At 40.0% G+C, this 22,685-nt stretch overlaps 1 protein-coding gene across 1 annotated transcript in view; it reads right to left on the reverse strand.

Annotated features, from left to right (window-relative positions):
* Positions 1 to 3,596: 3,596 nt before the first annotated feature.
* The window catches only part of CALCR (calcitonin receptor), a 133,595-nt gene continuing 114,506 nt past the window's right edge, over positions 3,597 to 22,685 (reverse strand). Inside the window, exons 13-15 of the mRNA XM_026065393.1 lie at positions 21,012 to 21,230; positions 11,016 to 11,057; positions 3,597 to 3,818 (exon numbers count right to left, since the gene is read on the reverse strand). Of these exons, the coding sequence (XP_025921178.1) occupies positions 3,597 to 3,818; positions 11,016 to 11,057; positions 21,012 to 21,230 (483 nt within the window). The remainder of the gene's footprint in view (positions 3,819 to 11,015; positions 11,058 to 21,011; positions 21,231 to 22,685) is intronic.

Below are 22,685 nucleotides of genomic sequence, written 5' to 3' on the forward strand. Positions count from 1 at the left end.
ACAAAGGAACAAAACCCCTTCTGCCAGAGCCAATGTTCACTAAACTGGGTTTTCATGTGTTGGGTGTGGTGTAGATACTACAGAGCTGATTAATGTAAGGTTTGTTTCCTTTGAAAATGCTCCCTTCCTGCTTTTTGGTATACTGATACCTGAACTGTGCATTTCTAAGGAATGGAGACAAAGAAGCTGCTGTTCTTGTGATATGTATTTGAGACAAATTTTCTAATGCTAAGACATTGTAATTATTCAGGTCATATCAGCATTCTCAGTATTACTGTCATTAGTGTATGGTGCTATTTATAAAGCAGAGAAGTGCAATTTACCTCATGTGTGCAATGACAACTTTTCAAACCATTTTGATATGAAGAAAAATAGCATTTTCCATTGGAAAAATATTTTGATTAGAAATTAACAAAAGCTCTAAAACCGCAGCCTTTTCTTCAAAGCCCCAGGACAATGCTAGCAGTGAATTCAGCATGTGAATTTTCTAGTGGCTCTGAATCGTTATCACAATTATGGCAAAGACTGCCATAACCATGCAGTGTTTCTGTCACCTGAAGCTAAAACCAAGATCCCCAAACCAAGCTCCTGAACTTGGCATTTCAGAACATTCTACCAAATAGAGCAAGAAAAAAAAGAAATCAGCGAATGAAGAAAACAACCACGATAATGGCAAAGCACATCAATTTTGTACATCCATGTGAACATAATAGAGTGCAAAACAACCTGTACTTATATGTACATGATGATTATTAAACTTTCTGTATTATGCACACTTCCTTTACAATCAGCTCATTTGTGTCTTTAGAAATTAAGAATGCCTTCTGGTGCTCTCCTGGGAAGCACAGCGTGCCTCAAAATTATTCAGAAATACAATATTCATAGTAGAGCTGCCTTATTGTCTTTAGCTACTAAATCTTCCATTTCCTGTTGTTCACTGGCAAAAATAGAAATAGCAATATGCAAAATACTGTTGTCTGAAAAAATAACTGCCTTAATATTCCTTGAAGTCTGAAAAATAGGCATGTGGTTTGAATGAGTACACAGGATTGTGTTTTCCTGTAAATATTCCACTAGATTGATCATGCTGTGGATTGCACCGTCAGTGAGCAGTTAGTTCTTTTTCCTGTACTCTTGTTCGATTGTCGCAGCATTGGCAACTCACTCTCCAAAATGGGGAGAAAGCTTCGGTGATGCACAGCAGCGAGGTGTGTGCCTCCGCAGCACAAACGTCCTCACTGTGAGGTATTGCCTCCTGTACCTGGAGGGGGAATTCAGGTCCCTCTGCCAACACTGGATTACACCTTTCCCTCACGAGCTCATTCCTCAAAGGGACTTTTCTAGTTAGATGATGACTCATGTATGTGGATATGTACAGCAGACCTCCATTTAAAATTTACTGATAACTGGTAAAGCTTAGGGTTTAACAGTGAAGGAAAAATGAAGCCCAGCTGAACACAGTATTTAAAATTGTCTCCAGCTTTCAAGGTCTACACCAAACTGTATTGCAGAAGTTGTACCTAAATACTGAAGAGAGTTGCCCAACACTCATCTAAGTCAACAGGTATTTGCCTGATAATTTTAATGGAATCTGAAGATTTATGGTAGGATTTACTTTAGCAGTTTATGCTGTGGAATATAAAGTCTGTCCTGCAGCCCTTCTTTGACAGAGCATGACCAGCAGGATTACGGCCTCTATTTGTAATCTTTAAAGTTTAAATTTAGCTCAAGCATTTTATTTCAGATTTTCTTTTCTCTTTTGCTGTTTGTCAAGATCTGAATTTAAGACTATTCTAACTAATTTAAGTACCTTATGCAGTGCTAAGTAGAAAAAAACATTATGAATGGAATCTCAGCAAGTAAGTAAAGGAAAGAGAGAAAAGTTTACACCTGTGAAAGAATTCCCACGTTAATTGAATTGCAGCTTAAGAGCTAAATTTCCTATTTCTTCCTTCTCTTCTTATTCACCTGCCATATAGGTTGGTATTTTAACAGCTCCCAGTTCAGGGCTGCTATCTAGCAGCTGCCTTCTCCTCTCACTATATTTCCCTGTTTGGGCTGGGGTTGAAGCATCAGATGTAAGTGGATGAGCAGGGAGAAAGAGGGGGATGGATAACTTTCCAGCTTCCTTCRAAGGTAAAGGCTGTGATGCATACCTTGACATTGCTAGCATTTGAAATATCCCATGCTTGTCTAAAACAAAGGCAAAGGAGTGGGAGATCTGTAGGAAAAGTCTTTCAGAGAGATGAATGACATATTCATCGAAAGTTTTATGAACGAAACTCTCTAGCAGTCATGGGTGTTCAAAACTTCCTTGGCACTGGCCATTCTGCTTGCAGATTCTTAACATTTAGCTTTATGTGGGACATTCATCTATTCCTTTAGTGATTTGTAGAACTTGTGCAGTGACAGTACTGTAACTCCTACCTGCAAATCAACTTCTCCCTGGCCCTATTTCTGTCTCAGTAATCATACAGAGACTAATGATGCTTTGAATGTGTGATAAAAGGTGCTTATTACTTGCAAGACTGTACATTCACCATGTTTTCCTGATGACAGACTCACACATGACAGTGTTATCTTAAGCTGTCAGGGACTCACAGCAGCATCCAGATTCTAAAAATAGATATTTCTTGTGCTGTGACATTATTTTCTTATTTCTTACCTGGGATTCTTTACTGCCATGGCTATAATTTTATTAGAGGCAAACACTCATCTAGCATTCATCTCAGAATGGCTATTAAAGAAAATCATCATTTCCAAACAAATTTCACCGTTTATTTGGAGTGAAATAATTGTGCCTTAATGATGAAGTTTCTGGGCAGAGTAATAGGGTGACAGTTTTTCCTATAAACAGACACTCTTAAGGAACTACCAAATGTTAAATAAAAACTATTTTGAGATGTCTTCAGGACTTTTGTGAGGCAGTTTAAAGAACTGGTATGTTTCTGTAATGATGATTGAGAATTTGTTATGTGACTATTAATTTACCTCCATTTGCTTTATGCACCTGATAATGGGATGGTAATATTTTGGGTATCCTTTGGAAATCATCAAGATTTGAATACTTTAGAGTGAATCTTTTTTGTCTTGCAAAGTACAAATTTTTTTAAGATGGCATCAAGCTCGTTAAAAGGCGAAAAGGAAAGGATTCCAAGCCAGTTACTTCTTGTGAAAGCTGATAGTTCAAAATCTAGGGTTGAAGAAAAGTACCTAAAGCAAAAAGTGCTAAAAGTTTCTGAATGCCATGTACTGGTTCTTTCTTTCCTATTTGCTATGGGCCACCTGACACTGTTCTTTCTGTTGTATCGTCACTTCATATGGCTGGTACCAGAAAGTGTGGAAATTATGTAGCCTGGGGAGCAGTTCCATGTTGAGTCCCTGCTGCAGCATGTAGGATGGACTGCTGTTCCCACCTCTGCATCAGACTCTCTCTATGTCATCCCTGGAAAAGGCTGATGTGGCTTGAATAATGTGTCTTGTTATCTGGTCATGCCCTCTCCCACCATGGTTTGGATTTCCACACTTCCACCCTTCTCCCCACTTTGTTCACAAGCAGAATGTGAAATGATGAGTTTGCAATGGTTGCTGCTGAGCTAGGCAGACGTCTCTCCAGATTTTAATGCAACGAGTTCAGAGTCATCTATGTATCTTCCATTTAACTGTTCGTTGTTGGAATCATGATGGTACAAGTAAATGGGGACCTCTGTGATTGATGTTGCTGTGTAGGAGGTAGATCGCGTGGAACAGTGCTCTCGGCGCCTTTGGCCCCACTGGGTTTTATACTGTGTCCATTGTCTTTTCAAAGCTCCTTGTACCTGTTAAAGAAATGCATAGTTAGGGTGAGGCATAATTGTAACTCCTAAAATTGCAGTTAAGCCAGTTCTGTTTGCTGCAGTGACACCTGGCCTGTGCTTTGCTAAGCCATCGGTTGCAAGCTCCAGGACCAATCCCATCAGGTTCAATCTGTCTCTCTCCTCCCCTTTCCCCCCAGCTCCAGAAGCAGGAGTAGCACAGTTATTCAGCTCTCTGCCATAGGTCCCTTCCTGTCTACCCTATGGCAGCAACCAGATTTTCTGCAATTGTTGATGCATGCAAAGAGAGGGTATGGGCTAGCTATTCCTGTAAGAGGTAAATGTGAGATAGACTGCTGTACAGGAATGCAGTAGGATGCTGCTGTGGAAGGAGGGAGGGATGGAGATTAAAACTCAACTGATGTTGCAGCTGGATCCTTGCCCCTAGAATGGCTTATGAACCTCTGTCTTGAAGAAACTTAACCTTGAGTAAAACTAGCCATGAATGGCAGAATATAAGTACACTTTACAGACTTGCCAGCACTACTTTTGTACAGAGAAAGAGTTGGAGGATTAGTGCAGATGAACAGGGATTGTGTCCTGGTAATTTATGAACAGGTTTTGGTAGTTCTGTGCTGGCAAAAAGTTAGCCTTGGTCATAGCCCTCTGCATAGCAGAGAATTTCAACCTTTGGACATTCATCTTCTGGGAAGAAGTCTTTTATTCAACATGTACATTAAGCATGATGTTTTATACGGAGCTAGGATACGATTTAAGCTATTGAGTTGTGCCAGGGAATAAGAGCCCCTTCTCAGGTTGCGTGTTCAGGTGTGCTGGAACCTGCTAGCTCTTTCCCAAAGGAAGCATTCAGACATGAGCAAGGGGTGGGCAAACCCTGGCTCCGCACCTTCAGTTTCGCTATGCTAGCCAAGAAAATGTAAGAACAGGAGTAGTTTGCCATAATAATCTGCTGTAAATTACTTCCTCCAGAGGAAGGGAGAAGCAGGTGAGGTGCTGGGACTTACAGGAGTGTCCTGGAGTTACAGTACTCCTGCTGAGGTGGGTGTTGTATGTCACTTTTTGCTCAGGGAGTTTGCTCAGCAGCCACTCTCTAAGCTTTATGAAGAAAGGTATCTTTGATTCACATAGAAGAGTTTGAATGACTTTAATATTTCCCATGTCTCCACAATTCTAATCACTCTATTAATATGTATATAGTAAAATGCTATCTACTCACCACCCACAGCTGCCTGCAAGAAAGCTGTTTCATGTCACATAAGGACAAGGCTTCATAAGGAATTGCTATAAATCTGAGATGCTTACTGAGTGTGCAGTGGGACTATGCAGCATGCCAAGAATGGATATTTCATTTGCTTAAGCTTTTTATTTTCATGCCAATGAGCAAGCCAAGGTATGAGGACTGATGCTATAAATCCTTACTCATGCAAGTAGTTGCACTGACTTCAGTATGACTACTTTTTTGAGTAAACAGTCGTTTGCTGGACTAGTCATTTAAAACTCACTGAAAACTATATCCATGCCCAATTTTCAATACTAGCTGTTTTTTGCTATCATTTTCTCAAGACAATGTAGTTAGAGTTCGTTTCATCTAGAAGAATGTGTTGCTATTCACCTTCTCATAGCAGATAAAGAAAAGAAACCAAATAGCTGAATGTAGGTTAGTTAGATATCAAGCACAGAAAAGGCATACGGTTACAATGGAACTTTAATTACCAGTGCTGTGAACAAAGCTTCCTATGCTAATGTCGAGACTGAAAGTTAAATGGCTGCATGTGGGGATGTTTCATGTCACACCATCGCCAAAATTTATTAGTGAGAAAGAATTACTGCATGAAGGAATGACACAGTTATAGTACATTATAGGGAAGCATTATGCATAAGGCAAATCTTGCATGGATTTTAGTCACTTAAAAATTGTTTTTTGACATGATAGTGTTTCACATGAATATTGTAGCTTTGTCATCCTAAAATCTATAGGAAGGAACTGGAATAAACAATCTTCACAAGGATTAAGTCAGAGAATTTTCCCCAATATCATTCTTGGGCAGCAGCTTCTGAAACCTATTGGACCTGACAGAATGAGGATAATGCAGAAATCTGATGTCTGCACACTGGCTCTGCCTGCCAGGAGCCAGTGCTCTCATGCTGCAACAGTGGTCTATGAGTGTCTCTAACCACGAGCACTTTTGGCCATTGCTGCCCCTAAGGCTAGTACTGAGTGTGTTTGTATTTCGCAGGAATTTATCCTTTCAGATTAATCTCAGAGTCTTTGGTAAAGGTGCTAAGAAGATGTTCTTGTAGCCCTCCTGTTCCCCTCCCAGCCCACTCTTTCTCCATACCCTGCATAGACCCCAAGGTCTTGGTGAAGGCTTTGATTGCTCTTGTGTGGTAAGAGTGGCCGCTGTGGTGGTGATGAGCCCCTGAGGAGCTCCCCACTCTCTGCTGACCTGCGGTCTGATGGGCCATCAGGCAACCATRGGTCTGGGAATAACATGGGCAACTGAAGAGGGGGCAATGGGAGTCTGATGGAGCCGTGTAAAAGCTGCAGTGAGAAGCTCATGGCTCTGTGTCTCAGACAGGAGTGATGCTTATATATGGTTTGGGAGAGGACAGGCATATCCCTTCCAATTCAGCCCACGATTAGAAGTTCCAGTTGTCAGGTTTAAAAGGCTCCATGGATTGTGAGAGCACAAGGTCAAAGCAGCTGTGTTTTTATTCTCAACTGAACTGCTGGCCTTTACAAGAATCTCACCACAAATGGGTAAAGGATAATACAAGCTGCTGAGCCTGAGTAAAACAATGTGTTAATCTATATTTCTGTGCTAACTCCAAGGATCTCAGATGATCATAATTCAGTGCCAACTAAAACTGTTCATGTGTGGGTTTTAAATGTGTAAGCAGCATTATTGAAAATCACATGCACAACCATAATGTATTAACAACCAAAGACACTGGGAGGGGCTGGGCAGTGCCTGCTGTGCTGTTCTCTGTGATGGCAGAAGGAAGAAAATAAAGCCTGAAGAAAAGAAGAGCCTAAGTTTGTTTACTCTGCTCTTTAAGACTTTAAAGTGTTTTCTGTTCTCTATTATACACTCATGCCTCTTTGGCACATAGGATATATGACTTCTTTTTTCCAAACAGACTTTCTATTTTGTTGGCCAGCCTTCCAGTCTAGAAGTAATCTCAGGACTGGAAATATGGTCTGGTGAGCAGACAATTGCAGAGACCCTATATCATCTGTGCAATGCTATTTTTATTGGACAGAGAAACTACAGTGCTACTTGACAATGAGATTTTATATGAAAATTCATGAGAAGATCTATCATTTAAAAAGTCCTAAAAAAGCCATTGTTTATATGTTTTTCTATATTAATGCAGAGAGCTTCTTATTCAGTATTTAGACATTTCTTTCTGTAGATGGGTTTGTTTGGTACTGAAGTGAGGTAGGTGAGGTAGCTTGCTGCGAACACTGATATAAAACACTGCCAGGTGGTACTGAGTTTAGCATTGTTTGTTCTGGATAAACTTCATTAGTTTCAGCCTTGAAGTTAAATATTCCAGTAGTAAAAAATAAATCACTAAGGATACAGCCTCCTGTGTTACTAAAACTAATCTTCTTGACCCACACTGAATTTTCCCATGCTCTATGGCCCTGGCAGTGGACACACACAGCAGCTGGCACAATTTCCTGCCATGACTGAAGACCAGGCTGTGGCTTTGGTCCATGTCCGTTCATACCACATTCAGCAAAAGTCCTGGGGGAAATTAGCTTAATTCTCTTGGACAGCCTAATTCAGATCAGTACATGATGGGGGGGATGGACACAGCCCCTTTCTCTCCCTTCAGGAGTTCCTAACACCATCTTGGTGTCAGTCTGTTGCTACTCCTCTATAGGTTTTGTGCCTTATATAGCTGCCCCTGTGCATCTGCAAGAAAAAATGACACTTTGAAGAAAGGGGTCATAATTCTTTCATTYTCTTTTCTGGCACAGTCCATCAAAGCTGCTCTAGTACATGAACTGTATAGCAAGTTATTATGCTTGTTATTTATTGGTAAAATGCTGATGCAAGTATCACCAGATTGTCTTGACTCTGTATGATAGAGGTGTCATCTTGGGTCTCTGTTCACCTTAATGGGAAATTGTAAAAAAGCTTCCCTTATTGTCTGGTGAATATAATTTCCTATAAGAAAATAATGAGAGGGTTTCTAAGCACCTCTGTCATTGGCTGTTAGACAATCTGCATGTCTGCAGCAGATACAACAATTTTGGAAGCTGGAGTAATGGTGAAAAGCACCCAAGCACCAACAAAAATTGCACTCGGCATGACTGAGAAATCCGAATCCCCACAGCTGTTTGTTCCTAGTACCTGATGCTGACAAACATTTCTCATCAGTCATGCCATGAAGGATTCATTAATCTTTCATGCAGTCTGTAACTACCTGGGGGTAGCCAAGGCATCCATGTGATTACTTACAGGAGCAATACAGTAGAGGTCTGGAAGACACATTTCAATATAAGATTCATTATTTTATCACATTTTGTGCCCTATCCTTTACAGATATGTGTCTGTGATCACCAGGATTATAAACGCAGTGGGCCTCTGAGTTGTCCCCTTAGTGGTGCCAGGCTGACAACTCAAGTATCAAAGGCAGATGTCCAGGTCACGTTCTTTCACAGGGAGGAATTCTTTCTCCTGTGGGTTGCCAGATGTGTTAGAAAGGCTTTCAGAGGTGACTAGGTGCTGATGACTATTGCCATTATTCAGGGTTTGTATTCAGACCGTGCATCTTCAGTCTGTATACGGAGCCAGCTGCTGTTATTGCAGCTTCCTAACAGCAGCTCAGTCTGATGCAGAAGTCCACAAAGTGTAGAGTGACTCTGAGACTGGACATCTGAGTACCATATATGAATATGGTGTATTTCCTTAAGCCTTCTGCATCCTAAATTAAATGTAATCCAATACTTAATGAATAAAAGAAAGTTGTGTATTATTTTAGACTCAGTTTCATTTCTGGAATGTGGCTTTTGTTTTTCTGCCTAGCACACTATAGCTTAATTAATACAACAAGTAAACTCATTCATACCCTAGCATCTAATTTTCAGTTAATTGATACATGTGGTCATGATGTTGGCATCATTATTGGGTACCTTGAAAATTGTATTAGTGGAATTGTAAAGGTGGATATGTTCTTCTGACACTGCAGCATTGACAACAGTACTTTAGAATTAGAGCTATATCTGCTGAACCATATCTAAAAAACAAGCAGCCTTTAAGAAGTTTTATATTTTCTGTGCATTTTCTTGCTGCTTATTTTCACTTTTAGCATTGCTACAGCCTTTAGTCTAGGCACAGATCCATATGTTCTCATCATAGCTGGAGAATTACAGAAGAATTGATGTTTTACCCTGAAGTTGTAAAATACTAAACAAATATGCTTTGCAAAAACTAATCTACAATACTTTTCCCATGATGCTGGGGGAATAAGGGGGGAAGAAGGCAATGTTCAGGACCAGGATTTTGGGGCAACACATTATTTAGAGGCAAGTGATGATATGCAGGACCACTGCCTGTACATAGCTATGCAGTTATTTCTATAGGGAGAGAATGCTTCAAAATTTTCCTGGCTGCTTTCTTCTTTCTGCATGCCAGTTCTTCCCTACTGGAGAGAATCAGAACCCTTTACTCTCCATGTTTCATGTTTCAACTGTGCTGGGAAGTGATGAGTAAGGCAGAAGGAGAAACATGGTAGTAGCCTGCAGATCCTGGGGACAGAAATGTGGTGTGAATAAAGAGTTGTAAATATCTGAAACCTTGTTTAATTGGAGCTGTCTCTGCAATCAAAGAGTGAACTACTCTAATGTGATATTTAAGGCTATCATTTCATTTTAGATGCTGGTGTCATTAACTGCTCATGGTTTCCTATTCTCTTTTATGTCTTCTGAGAAGCCATGCTACAGAATTACAGTGGGAGGCATCTAATCTTTTGTAGTATTGCATTTCTCTGTACCTTTACTCGGCGAGCAAGCCAGAAGCAAAGGTATAATGATGTGGTGGCAGGATTTAATGCACTGTGCCCTCTTGAAAAATAGCAAACCAGTCAGTAGCACCTTATGAATAAGATAACTCACTTCAAGTCACTACAAAAAATCAGTGTGCTTACATCATTACCGGGAACTTGCTACTTACTGATAATATACAGGGATAAATACAAACACGAATATCTCTTTAGGGTGACATACTGAATGTTAGCATCACAAATCTTGCTCTAATAAAGGAACGTGTATCTAATTCATCTGCACTGGTCTGAAAATTAACTTTTTAAAGTGCTTTCCAGCTTTTCTAAGATATGCGGTGTTTCACTTCGCTACAGTTAAATGCTCCTGATGTTCTGAAAAACATTTTCCTGCTAACCGTCTTTGGAAAATTGCTTGCTGTAGGAATTTAAATGGCTCTTGACATGCTTTAACCAGCTATTTTTATTAAAACAAGAAAAAGTAGTGAAGTGGACCTAAAACAAGCTGTAGGAATATAAAATATTGATCCAGCTGTAAGAGAATGGGAGGCGTCTTTCACTCAAGGGTGTTTATTTCTCAATTACTACTTGAGAAACACTGACCTTAAAAAGGCCAATGCTAATCCTTGAAGGAGCGAAAGTAATTGCACTCCTTCAGGCTTTTCTGATCTGGCAGCACTACTAGCAATGGCCTTTCTTTCCACTCTCTGGGGCTTAACCCAGCATGCCAGTTCTCCAGGTCACCCCTCTCAAAGAGCCCTACTGCTTCTTTCAGGATATTGCAGTTATTTCATGTCATTCATCCAGCTTTTCTGGGGCTAGAGGTAAAGTTAAATAGTAGGAAAAGGAGATGAAATAGATTGCTTTTCTCCTTTACCTTGACCTCTATTTTGGATGAAATTCTGGAGGGTAGGGGTGAGAATCTCTTGACGATACTTCACTTAGTGTGGTCTGCTTTGTAAGGATAACACTCCTCATTTACCCCCTCAGAGAAATTCAGGTCAGGTGCTGTATGGAGCTTTGAAAAATGCACAGTACTGCTTGCATATATAGATTAAAACAAAGACTTCGTGTTGTTTTGAAGTTTGTAGCTGGACAGGCTTCTTTTCTGTATTAATGAACAACAAAGTGACTATTTATCAAGAGTCTGAAGTTCTGTTCATTTACTGTATTTCACATGCTTACCTCACCATTGAAGAAGCAGAATATAGTTGCAACAAGCAAGCCCTAAGAGGAAGAAAAGAGAGTTTTAGAATGCATCATTGTTACTGCACTGTTTGGAAGTTTAGACTTGAGAGTTACAGGATAAAAACATTAGTCCACTTCCTCCCCATCTCAGCTATTTCTTCTAACCTCCCCCTTGTTCACAGTTACACTTATGTATTGATTTCTGTATTTTCACTGTGTTTAACATTTTCTTTTTTATTACCAACATTTCTAGATCAGCTGTTTTGACTGTAAAGTTGTTTTTATACAGGAGAGTTACAGAAGGGAAATTAAGAGATATTTAGGGTAGATATCTTACTGTGGAGTACCCCACTGATACTGATTTCTCTGAAGAGACGGAAGAGGAATAGAGGCATAGATGATGCCACTTATTTGTCAGGGTGCATTTACCCAGTTGAAGGTAGCCAAGGAGAATCAAATGCCTCAGAAAGCCTTTAAACTGAAGTGCATGTTAGGATAAGGGAACTTGCTTGGGGTGCAGTGAGATTGATGGGGTGGATGTGAAAAGAAGTATTAGTAATGGGAAAAGGAAAAAAGTAATAGCTGAGAAGACAGGTGTGGAAAAAAAAAAGAAAAAGAGAGACTGCAGATCACAGCTTGGTCCTAAACTGCTTAAAATTAATTTAAATAGTGCAACAGTAGTTCAGATGATAACATTTCACTACATCTACAAGATTAAACAGGGCCAAGCCAGGAACATCAGGTGAGGAGGTAGAAAGTACAAAATTAATATAACAGAAAATTCTCATATATAGAGCCTGCCATTCAGAATCATGTAATTAAACTTGCCCAGGTTCTAAATAATACTAGCTCTTATTAAAATAGCATTACATAACAACGCTGGGAGTCAAATGCATTCATTTAAAATTGCTTAAAGTATTTATAATAAACTAAACTTATGGCAGTTTGTGAAACTGAGGGGAAAACTGCAATACAGTAGCTTGCATTCCCAAGGGCTGCTCTGAAGAGTGTTACAGCTGTATCTTTTTTATAAAACCTCATTTAACTGTTTACAAGTTAAATTGTAACTAACACTTTGTAAAACAGGTCTTGGACTCTCAAGAGTGTATTTTGGACCACAAACTTATGGTAAGTGATAATTCTTTTTTACCAAATGCTTATATATTAGGGACACACAGAGGCTGATTTGAAGATGTGCTAACCACCTGAATGTGGGCAATTACTTTACTCCAATAAATTTGCTTTTATGAAAATGGGTAATTGGACATGATTTAAAATATGAACATGGAAAAGCATGTCTGAGGAGGAGGAGGAGGAAGGATGGACAGGGAGAGAAAAAGAAAGCTTCTTCTCATATTTTTGGAATAAAACGTGAATATTCTCAGAAATCTCAAATCCCATTTCACAATATGCAATAATTTGTCAACAAAATCCCTGTCTGAGAAACACCACGACGTTCTCCAAAACCTTGCGCCTCTAAAGCAGGACTTTGGCAGACCACAGACACCTAAATCCAAATTTATGCAAGGGAAGYAAATATTGCACATCACTGTGGCCTATATCAAATATTCTTTACCACTGTGTGATGCATTAACTTGCACAGAGCCTTGCAAAACATCTGCTGTTGAACCATATGATACATAGTCATATTAGGGGGTTTCACCATTTTGCTAAACTATAAGTGTTTATAATGACAACAGTCAGCCATGATGGGAAATGAGATGGACCTTGAACTCCTTTGGAATCAGAGACTGCCAGTGGGTGATCCACATGAGGCATGACAGATATAAAAAACACTAATCAGAGAGAAAGAAGCAGAGGAGCTTTTTTTTATAAGTCTATTCTTTTTTAATTGGAGAGTTTAGCCAGAATTTGGGAACTTGAGTTCACATTAAGGCAGAAATTGAATCTGAACAGCTGAGGTTCCTGTATGGTATTTGCAGTCCTCTGTTACATCCTATAGTTGCTCTACTTCTTTTCTTTTGTTTCAGTGGGTAGTTCCCTTAATGAATGTTTTTTCCAGGCAGCTTCTGATAACAATGCTGAAGAGGAAGACATGGTGATGCCTCATCTTTCTTCTGTTGCACTTCTGATTTGGAGTAAGTTGAGAACAGATCGAGTTTCTCATTCTTTTGAGGCTGTGAATGTTATATGTCTCTGCTGGCTGCAGGGATTATTTTCTCCATTTTGCTCCACATACATCTCCCTGCTGTTCTCCCAAGAGCTGTAGCCCCCTGGGATCTGCCATCTGAAATGATTCGTGATCGTTCCTGAACCTGTTTTACAGTGAGTCAGAAACCTCCATAATAACCACACATGATGCTGGAGGTCTCCAGGAGACACACTTCTCGCACAAGTGAATACAGCCATATGTGAACTTGAGCAAACGGGGGACAATTTACATGTTATCCTTTTCATTTCTTATCTATCTATCTATCATATTTCCAACATTAAATGCTACTCCACTATTTTGTCTCTTTTCTCTTTTCTAAATGGATATGAAACGTCTCGCAGTTTTACTTCTGATTCTATYTCAGAACAAGTCTATTATTTCAACAGAATAAAATTCTTTATGTAGATGATGACCAGAACTCTGTTCATCTACAATTTGGGAACAGTTTTCCTCTTTTAAAGTTATATATTTACATTTGAACTTTTTATATATTAACCCTCTATGTAAGATGGACAAGCAGGAAACATAGTGAAGAAACTAGCTCAGAACCCCAATATGTCCCCTGAAAGGCTCAAAAGATAAGAGGGGAAAACGGAGAGATGGAAAATCTGTGGTATAAAGTGTTGTATGTTAAATGTGCCCTCCTTGCAGCCATACAGGGAACAACAGGCCATGCCCACTGCTCTCTGACAAACGCGGGGGCTGGCACTGTGTCCCTAGGACCCCCTGCCCACATCGCCATGGGGATCCCATTTCTGTGGCTCTGCAGGGGCAGCTCAACAGCCTGACAGGAGGTACAACCTGGGCACAAAGTCCTTCTTCTCCCTTTGCCTCCTGGCAGGACTACAGTAATATACAAGAAAAGCCAAATTGAGAAAAAAAGATGTGTAAGAGTGCTTTGTGCCTCCCTATGTGCCCAGGGATCATGGCAGAGATCTCTTGTTTGCAAATGTCAAAGTATGCTCAGTTTTTGCTCTTCTTTTTTGAGTGTCACTTAAGCACTTGTTGCTCTTCCTTGGGTTGAATGAATCTGAGGACCTGTGTTGAAATGACAAGTGGCCAGAATAAAATTTATTTTGCTTCTCTGGGAAATTGTTTTCACTGTCATTTGCATGAATTTGGGCCAGTTGCCTTTGAAATTAAAATGCTTTGTTTAGCAGTAAAATCAGTAAGAGGTCCCCTGGAATAAGGTTGGAGGTAAATTTTTTATCTCAGCCTCTGCTGTACGTCAGTATGTCCGTGCATTTAGGGTCCCTACATCATGTTTTACAACAAAATCCTTTATCCAAAGATYTCACAATCAAACACAAAACCCAGGTGAATGCTGGGGGAACACTAAGGACTGTAACCATGCAGGGGGTATGAGCTAACATTTTTTAAACTTTGATGAGGACTCATGGCAGATGGGAGTTGAATGAGGATGTTTGAAGGAGAACAATGAATAGCCGATGTAGCATTTACTGGTTTACAGAGAGCCGACTACATGATCTGCCAGACTTTTGTGGAAATGCAGAAGTAATGTTCACACAACTAGTGAGCACTTAGGATGAGAGTGGGAGAATACATGCAGCAAACATTTGTCAGATTAAAACTGCATATAAACTGCTTGCTGTTTTCAATTAGAGTAAATACTAAAGTGGTTCTGCATCTTGCCTGAATTTTAGACTCAAGGCTTCAGGATGGTTATCTTGATTGAGAGTTGCCATCTCACTGGGTTTTGTAAAATGTATGTATCACTACACAATGTGTAGTTCTGGCACTGCCAGATCCTTCATGTCTATTGATCTCTATGATGCCTTTAACATAACATCCAGCATGCTTTCAATCACAGTCCAAAAACGCTGCTACATGAACAATTATTTCTATTTCTGTTTCTTCTGCTTTATATGTAAAATTCTGCCCACAGTGCAGTACTGTGTGTGCCTTCAGTTGTAAAGCTACAGAACTACATCAGTAGCAGATAGTAGCTTTGTCTTTTCTGAGCTAGAGGGCTGGAGAGGATTTTACAAAATATCAAAACATATGAGAGACTGAACGTGGATTAATTATTTCATGGTGACCCACAGGTTAATTCTTATATTTCTTTTACGTAAGTCTTCCTTTTTCCTCCAGTTGCTGCTGTTTTTTGCACAGAGTGCAATCCTTGTCGGGGATGGGATCTCTAGGTCAATTATATCTCTCTGCCACTGTGTGGAGTTGTTAAACTGACCTGTGATATATTGGCTGCTGACAGTAGGATAACAATGGCTGTAGGATTGAAAGCAGAGATGAGGAATACATTTACTTTGAGATTAAGGCCTTCTGGAATCCTTTATTTTATTGCTGGAACTTTGTGAAGACCAGATGAACATGGCTTTCTACTGAATCATGCTTTAGGGACTGCCCAGAGTCTGCAGGTCTGAGAACTTAATGTACCTTATTGACCGGATAGTGTGTTTTTTCCTGCACATTTAAATGCCAGTATTGGTCCAAGGACATTCTTTGTTTGACAGGTATTTGATTTGGTTTTCACTCTCTTACAGGATGTGTGTCTTGAAACAATGTTCCAATAATTGGCTCAGGTAAAAAAATTTTTTTTTTTAGATTTAAAAATTTAAGAACGATTTTTTAAAAAAGGTTTCCCAATGCAGATACTGCAAATTTAGGTGGGTTTCTGATACCTCATTTTGGGTTTCTTCTATCTCATGTCTCCATAAAAGCAATAAAGATCCTATAAATGCTTATGACTGAGCACCTGTATGGCCTTAGCCTCTGCCCTAGTTATACACTGTGCTGCCCTACAGGCTTCAGTGGGATGCTGTGTTCATGATTGATGGTAGAAGCCGAAGGCAGGGATAATTGTACAGATGGTCATAATACAAAAATTCAGTTTCTGATTCTCTGTGTGGGAGACTGGAGAAGGCTTTGGTCCATTAAAAATAATTAAACATGGCCAAGGTGCTTCCATGTCCAGAAAATGTGAAAAATTGCTCAGTGAAGCACAGCCATTCTCCACAGGAACTTTTCAGCAAAGAAAGCACTTTGAGAAAAATAATGCCRTGTTCCTGATCATCCTTGTCCGCAGCACTCTCATACAGTACCACTGAGGTAAATGATTGTGTAACAAAGTGTTCAATCATGCTAGGTTTAAAAAAAAATAAGCCAAGCGAAGAATATGTCTGTGCAGTTTCTACTGCTGCTGAAATGGCGAGATGATTGTCACGAGAGGGCCGAAGATGGCAGTTCACCTGCTGCAAAATGATGGAGACATCCCGTCATCAAAAGCTCATGCTTTTGCTTCTCCCTCTCTCTGCTGGAGGTTTCATTCCTGTCATTTTGTACACTAATTTTTCATAAAAAATGGCACTTTATAATATCCAGCTTTCAGAAAACATTTTCCCCCAATTTTTATTGGCTCAAAATACTAGAAAGTTTTAAAATTATTAATAATTCAAAGAAAAAGAGAATAGGAAATGAAAGAAAGATTTATGTTGTCAAAAGCAGTCCTATGCCCTTAACTTTACACAGCTGGAGAAGAAGTTTCTGTCTGGTTTGGCATCAGGGAGGATATTTATTTCCCCTTAAATGAAGAAACAGGTTGAATGTAAAATGGATTGAAGTATCTCAATATTTTGAGAGGTTATCTTTAAGTGGGCTAATTTTTTTTCTGCATAAAGTTGCACAAGGATTATCAGCTGGAGTTAAATGTTAATGTTTAATGTCAAACTTTGAGGTAGGGTAGAGATATATAAGTCTCAAACCCATGCCTAAAAAAGACAAAATAATTTTTATACAAATCAGGCTCTTGTGAGCTGGATCTTCCTGCTCAGCAGGGCAGGTGCTGCAGTCCTGAGGGTATTTCTTGGAGGCTGCTGAGTGACATAGGATTAATCTTATTTGAGGAGAATGAGAACTTTGATCATGCTCCATTTAATAGAAAATATATTTTATTTGCCAAGGTCAGCAAGGCCCATATGCTGAATAGCATTATCACGTCTTCTTAGGGGCAGATTTGCACCTTTAGGATCCTAGTCAGCAAGGAATTGAGAACGTGAATAATTTTAAATGCATGCATGTTGCTGTTGATTCGGGGGCTATTTCTCCACTGCACCAAGCAGACCTCCATGGCTGTATCTTCTCTGGCACAGGAGGCCGTCCCTTGCTGGGTGGTGTGATACTGTCTCCAAACCCAAATGCATCATGTTGGAGAGCGAAGTCAGCGAGAGGGGAGAGCTGGTGGAACAAGCTTGGGAGTGGGATTCAGGGGCTCCTTGGAGAGCATCTGGCTGGGGAGGGCTAGGTGTGGGACTAACGTATATATCCTGGGGGTATTGCATTTCCATAATCTTTCTTTTTTGTGAGGCCTCTCTTATCGCTCAACATCAGAGATAGGGAAGGGAATACCTGGATGTGCTTGCTGGTGGCAGACCCTCTGACAGGACCTCAACTCCCTTTTCTCTCTGCCTGCCTGGGATCCCCCAAACCAGATGTGGGTGCCAGGCTGGGGGGATCTGCAGCATCCACCCTGCAGGCCCAGGCCCTTGCAGGGGGGCTGCTGAGCTCTACTCCGGAGGCGCAAGGCACAGGCAAGCCTCTTGGGGGTATGAGGCACGAGCCATGTCCGTGTTGCCCTCTCTCATCACAGAGACCCAGCAGGCTCCTCAATATTGTTAAATATATTCTTGTTATACACAAGAAACAGGGCTGCTGCTGCTCCAGTCCTTCACAGGAGGCAACCTATTTGTACCATTTTGTTTTTGCAGGGCAGCACAATAGGACGTTTCAGGCTTTTAAGCAAATCCGACGGATATGTTGTTATGTGAGAGGTGTGCGAGGAGCCAGTGCATCCCGTGCTGTAATGTTTTACACGCTGAGCAAAAGAGCATCTTTCATAAGCTTTCAGCATCATCTAATGGGCTTTTGAAAGTCAGGTCCTCTAGAGAAAATCTGCAAATCACTTGCTGTTCTGTAATGCAAATGTTTGCTTTATGGTGCCCACTTTAGGTGCTCTGTCTGTTTAATTAGCTAGCTGCGTGTTCATCAATCCACCAAAAGCATCTTACTCTGTGCACAAGTTATTCCACTTAAGAGTTGAAGTATCTTTCTTTTGCCTGATGTAACATTAATTTCAACACAGTCTGAGACTGAAGAACCCATCCCAGTGATGGTGAGGGGAGTTATAAATCTCTGCTTCTACAGATTACACCAGGGGCTGCTGGGCAGGGTGGAAAAAGTATATGCATTCATATTGGGAGCTCAAAAGCCAGTCTTCAATTTTTATAACTTATTACAGATCCACTCCACAGATCTGTTAAGGGGAATCAGGTCCATATGGAATAAACAACGCAATCTGACGAAAGTGAGGCATTTGTGATTTGCTCATATAGACATATTTGAAAAAACCCTTCTGCTTAGAATGATGAGCATTGAGGGTAATATTGCAAAGAGGGCAGAACAATTCAAAACCAGACTGGCTTCTGCTATGCAAAATCGACTTTAGCAGAGGAAGTCTAGCAGGTAACATCTCATTGCATTTTTTTTCAGCTGGGAACACCACTCTCTAAAGGAAATACTATTACACAGTTTCATCTGGGAACAAATTCTCTCGCATTCATTGTCTTCAATCATCTGATTATTACAATAGACTGCAGTGCTGGTTTGCACCTTTCCTGTGTGCATGGAAGAGGTAGATAATATATTGAATCATTGTGGTCACTTAAAGCAGGGACGCAGTGTTGAAAAACTGCCTCTCTTTCTATTCTAGAAAAGGTGTAGAAAAAATCGTTGTTTAACCAGTTCAGAGATGAATGGAGCATGTGTTGCACTAACCACATGAAGAAATATCATAACTACACATATAATGTCTGTTTGTATATGACTGACATACCACTGTATGCAGCAGCTAACAGACTGTTGCTAGTTTATGGAGAGGCAGGCTGCACTGCAGTTTATGAGGGTGAAAGTGGTAGGGGGGAATATAGTCATTACACACGCTAATACGGTATCTGCTAATTACATAACCACTCCTAGAAGAAAACGAGCACCAGAGGAAGGATAATATAGCTGGCTATTTTAAATATGCATACAAGAAATGTTTGGGAAGGGAATAAGAAAGTTTATTTTAGAATACAATTTAAAAATTCTGCTTTAAGGAGAAAAGGGGAGTCACCGTTAAATACAGTTAGTGGGTTAAACTGCATAGCTTTCAGGAAAGACCGATTTTTACATGCTGGTAGGTAGCACACTAAGATTACTTTCCTGAGGGTTTTAAGAGCTCCTCTGTCAGGTCAGGAGCTTGGTCTGCACTAGGAAACACAGCTACAGCTCTGTGTCACCGCTCTTGCTGGGACAGCGCTGGATGGTGCCATCCTGTCCACACTGGTGTCCCCAGCACTGAGACTGCTGCCAAAATGGACCACAAGGATTGGGCTGTTGGGCGTCTGGGATCACTAAGCCTGGGACAGACTGCCGTTTCGATGACTGGGACAAGAGTAGAAGGAGCCCACAGGAGACAAAACATGGTCTCCTTAGATCACTCCTTCATCTAATCCCATCCCCTGTTACAGCCGAGTTTCACAGTATTTTCCTTCCATTGCTCATTCCCTTTTGGCCCCAGCCGGGCTACTTTCTCTTGCATAATGATCATAACTAGGATTGCTAATTAACACTCTTTTTGTGGTTCTCTGAAAACCTTTCAGGAATCGGAATTGCTTTAGAGTCAAATGACTATTTTAACACTCTATCTTATCCTAACTTGCTAAAACTGTAAGCAACTTGACACCAGAAAAGCATGTTTGGACACATTCCTTGAGAACAACCTTGGGATCCCTGAAGTGATAACACAGTGGTACAGGTAGCAATAGAAGAAACAGACTGTCATTACTTTAAGAACTGTAAAATAAAGATGACATAAAGTGCAAGAATAGGCCTCTTACTTCAGTTACTCTATGCATGCAGTAGCATACCACATTTTTGGAGGGGCAAGGGGGATTTTTATTGCAGCGGAAAATATAACCTAAGATGACAGGATAAATAGCTTTTGTTAGTAGAATTTATCACTTAAGGAAAGAAGCACCACTGATTTTTTATAGTTGTTTGCTTACTTCATTAAAACAATTTCTGCGTTTATCTTCTGCATAAAAGAAACTAAGAATTGGGTCACCTTGCCTGCCTATGTTGTCCACTACTCAGAATTGCATCTGAAATCCGCCCTTCCTAGTAAATATTGGACTGGATATATTACAGCCAGTAAACCAGATAACCAAGCATTTAAAATCATTTAGTGTTAAAAAAGGAGAGAAAACAAAACAGATCTATTGAATAATGCTGTATTTTCAAAGCATTTATAAAATCAAAATGTCAGTATTAAATTTTAATTTATACTGCCTAATGCTAGAATTTTAACTCTTAAATGAACTTTCACTGTCTTCATCGGACATTCCCCCCATATAACAGTTTTCATACACAACTAATTTTAATATTAACCTCATGGCAACAGTTTCAGTCAATTTGAATGCTCTGCCAAGAATAGTGCTTTGAACATTATTTAAAGCTTTCTCTGATCTCAGGTTTCTCTATTTAATTTAGAAATAGTGCTATCTGATCATTTTTGCTGCATTTTTCATTGTTTCATCTATCTTGTGATTGTTCTTTATGCAACAATACTACTTTTGCAGAGGAAGATAATCCAATAATGTAAAAGTGATTGGGAAAGAAACACAAAACCACAAAACCACAATCACACTCATTTTCATGGCAAAACAGTTGGCAACAGCATCTTTGGCTACATTAACCTAACACAAGTACCTCACCTAAGCCTAAATTGCTATTATATAACATACCTGGTAATGCATTAATATATGCATGATGTAATCATATATTTCTCCAGCAAGTCGGTTTTCTGGTCTCCAGGGAATAATAACAAACTGAATTCCTAGTAAGGGCACCAGGATTAAAGTGGCTCTGACAGCTTTCATATACATGTTGGACTCAGCACGGTGGGTATCTCTTAGCTTTGTCACCAAAACTCGGACAATGTTAAGCAAAAAGAAAAAATTGACCTGCAAAAGCAAAGAACTTATTGGCAAAGCATTCAAATTAAGCAGGCATTCAAAATAAAAATATAGAGCATATAAATGACAGTAAAGTATAACTTTCTAGCTTCATTGGAACTCATGATGGGCAGCTCCTTGATAGTCTGGTTTTGGAAAGTAATCTTGAATGTCTTAAGCCAGTATGTGTCAAGCAGCTCTATATGCGTCCCCCAGGACCTGCCTGAACAGATGTGTCAGACAGGTTGGGCTCCCTTCTAGAAAGCCCTGAGATTTTGACACTACTGTGGTCAAATTTAGGACTTCCAGAGCACAATTCACCTCATGTCTATCCAGAAGTCTAATACAGTGCAGATGATTTGCCCCAGGACTGACTGTCTCTCTCTCCTGACTCTGAGGGTGGCCTAGCTGTCTTGCTTCATTCTGCACTGAGGTCTATAGCCAGGTGAGACAAATCCCCCACTGTGTCCCTGGGCATATGGGACATATGCAGGCATATGCATTCTCCAAGCAACATGAACTGGCATACATAGGCCAATACTTCAGGCTTGTGCCTGCACAAAGGGGCAAGTGCTCTTGAGAAAAATCTGGGCTTAGGTACTTCATCCACAGGTTAAAGCTAAAATTGCTGGCTCAAGGCAGAAAGGCTGAACTTTTCAAAAAGTTTTGACTCTTTTGGTTGGGTATTCTGACTAGCTTAGTATCTTATTTCCCGAGTCACTTCTGGAAATTCGGGTTCAGTTGCAGACGCTCAGCATATGAAAACCTGCTCTTGACTCTGGCTTCACAGATAGAGGTCCTTGCAGGATGTGCTGGGAACCCGGGACAGGAGCAAGCTGGGTGGATGCATGATGAAAATGAGGCCGGTGGGTACCAGGTGGATATCATAGATATCATAGACTGTCTCTCCCTCCAGTGTACTCAGATCATTCTTTTCCACTCTGTTACAACAATATATGCACATATGCTTCTGAACTTTAAAGGACTCTTTTCATATAATGTTTTAAAATAAGTATTCTCTTATTGCATAAGTTACATAGTTATTTTAATAGCCCATATGCCATAAATACAAGAGAAACTTCATCTGGACCTTTCAGAACAATAAACCATGAATCAGTAAGCTTTAATAAACCATTTCATAAATTCTTTGCCAATGAGAAATCTTGTAAATGTTTTATATTCATGCTCTACTTGAAAAAAAGTAATAATAAATGACTTCTGAGGTCCCATTCAGCATTAAATCTAAAACTTATTCTCCATCCTCCTCTGACTTCATTTACTCAGCTTAACCTTCACTTTTAGAATTTCTTGAAATAATTATGAAAGGTGGAAAAAGACTTCGCAAAGGTAAAATTCTTCAGCTCTTCTGAGTCAGTCTGTCACTATGAGATTCTTGTAGCAAATCATGTAGGTTGTTCTGTAAAAATTATCATTTTCACAAGAAAAATCTGACTGGAAATGGCA

This window comes from Apteryx rowi, unplaced genomic scaffold (genome assembly GCF_003343035.1).
Source record: "Apteryx rowi isolate R43461 unplaced genomic scaffold, aptRow1 scaffold_226, whole genome shotgun sequence".
Taxonomy (NCBI): domain Eukaryota; kingdom Metazoa; phylum Chordata; class Aves; order Apterygiformes; family Apterygidae; genus Apteryx; species Apteryx rowi.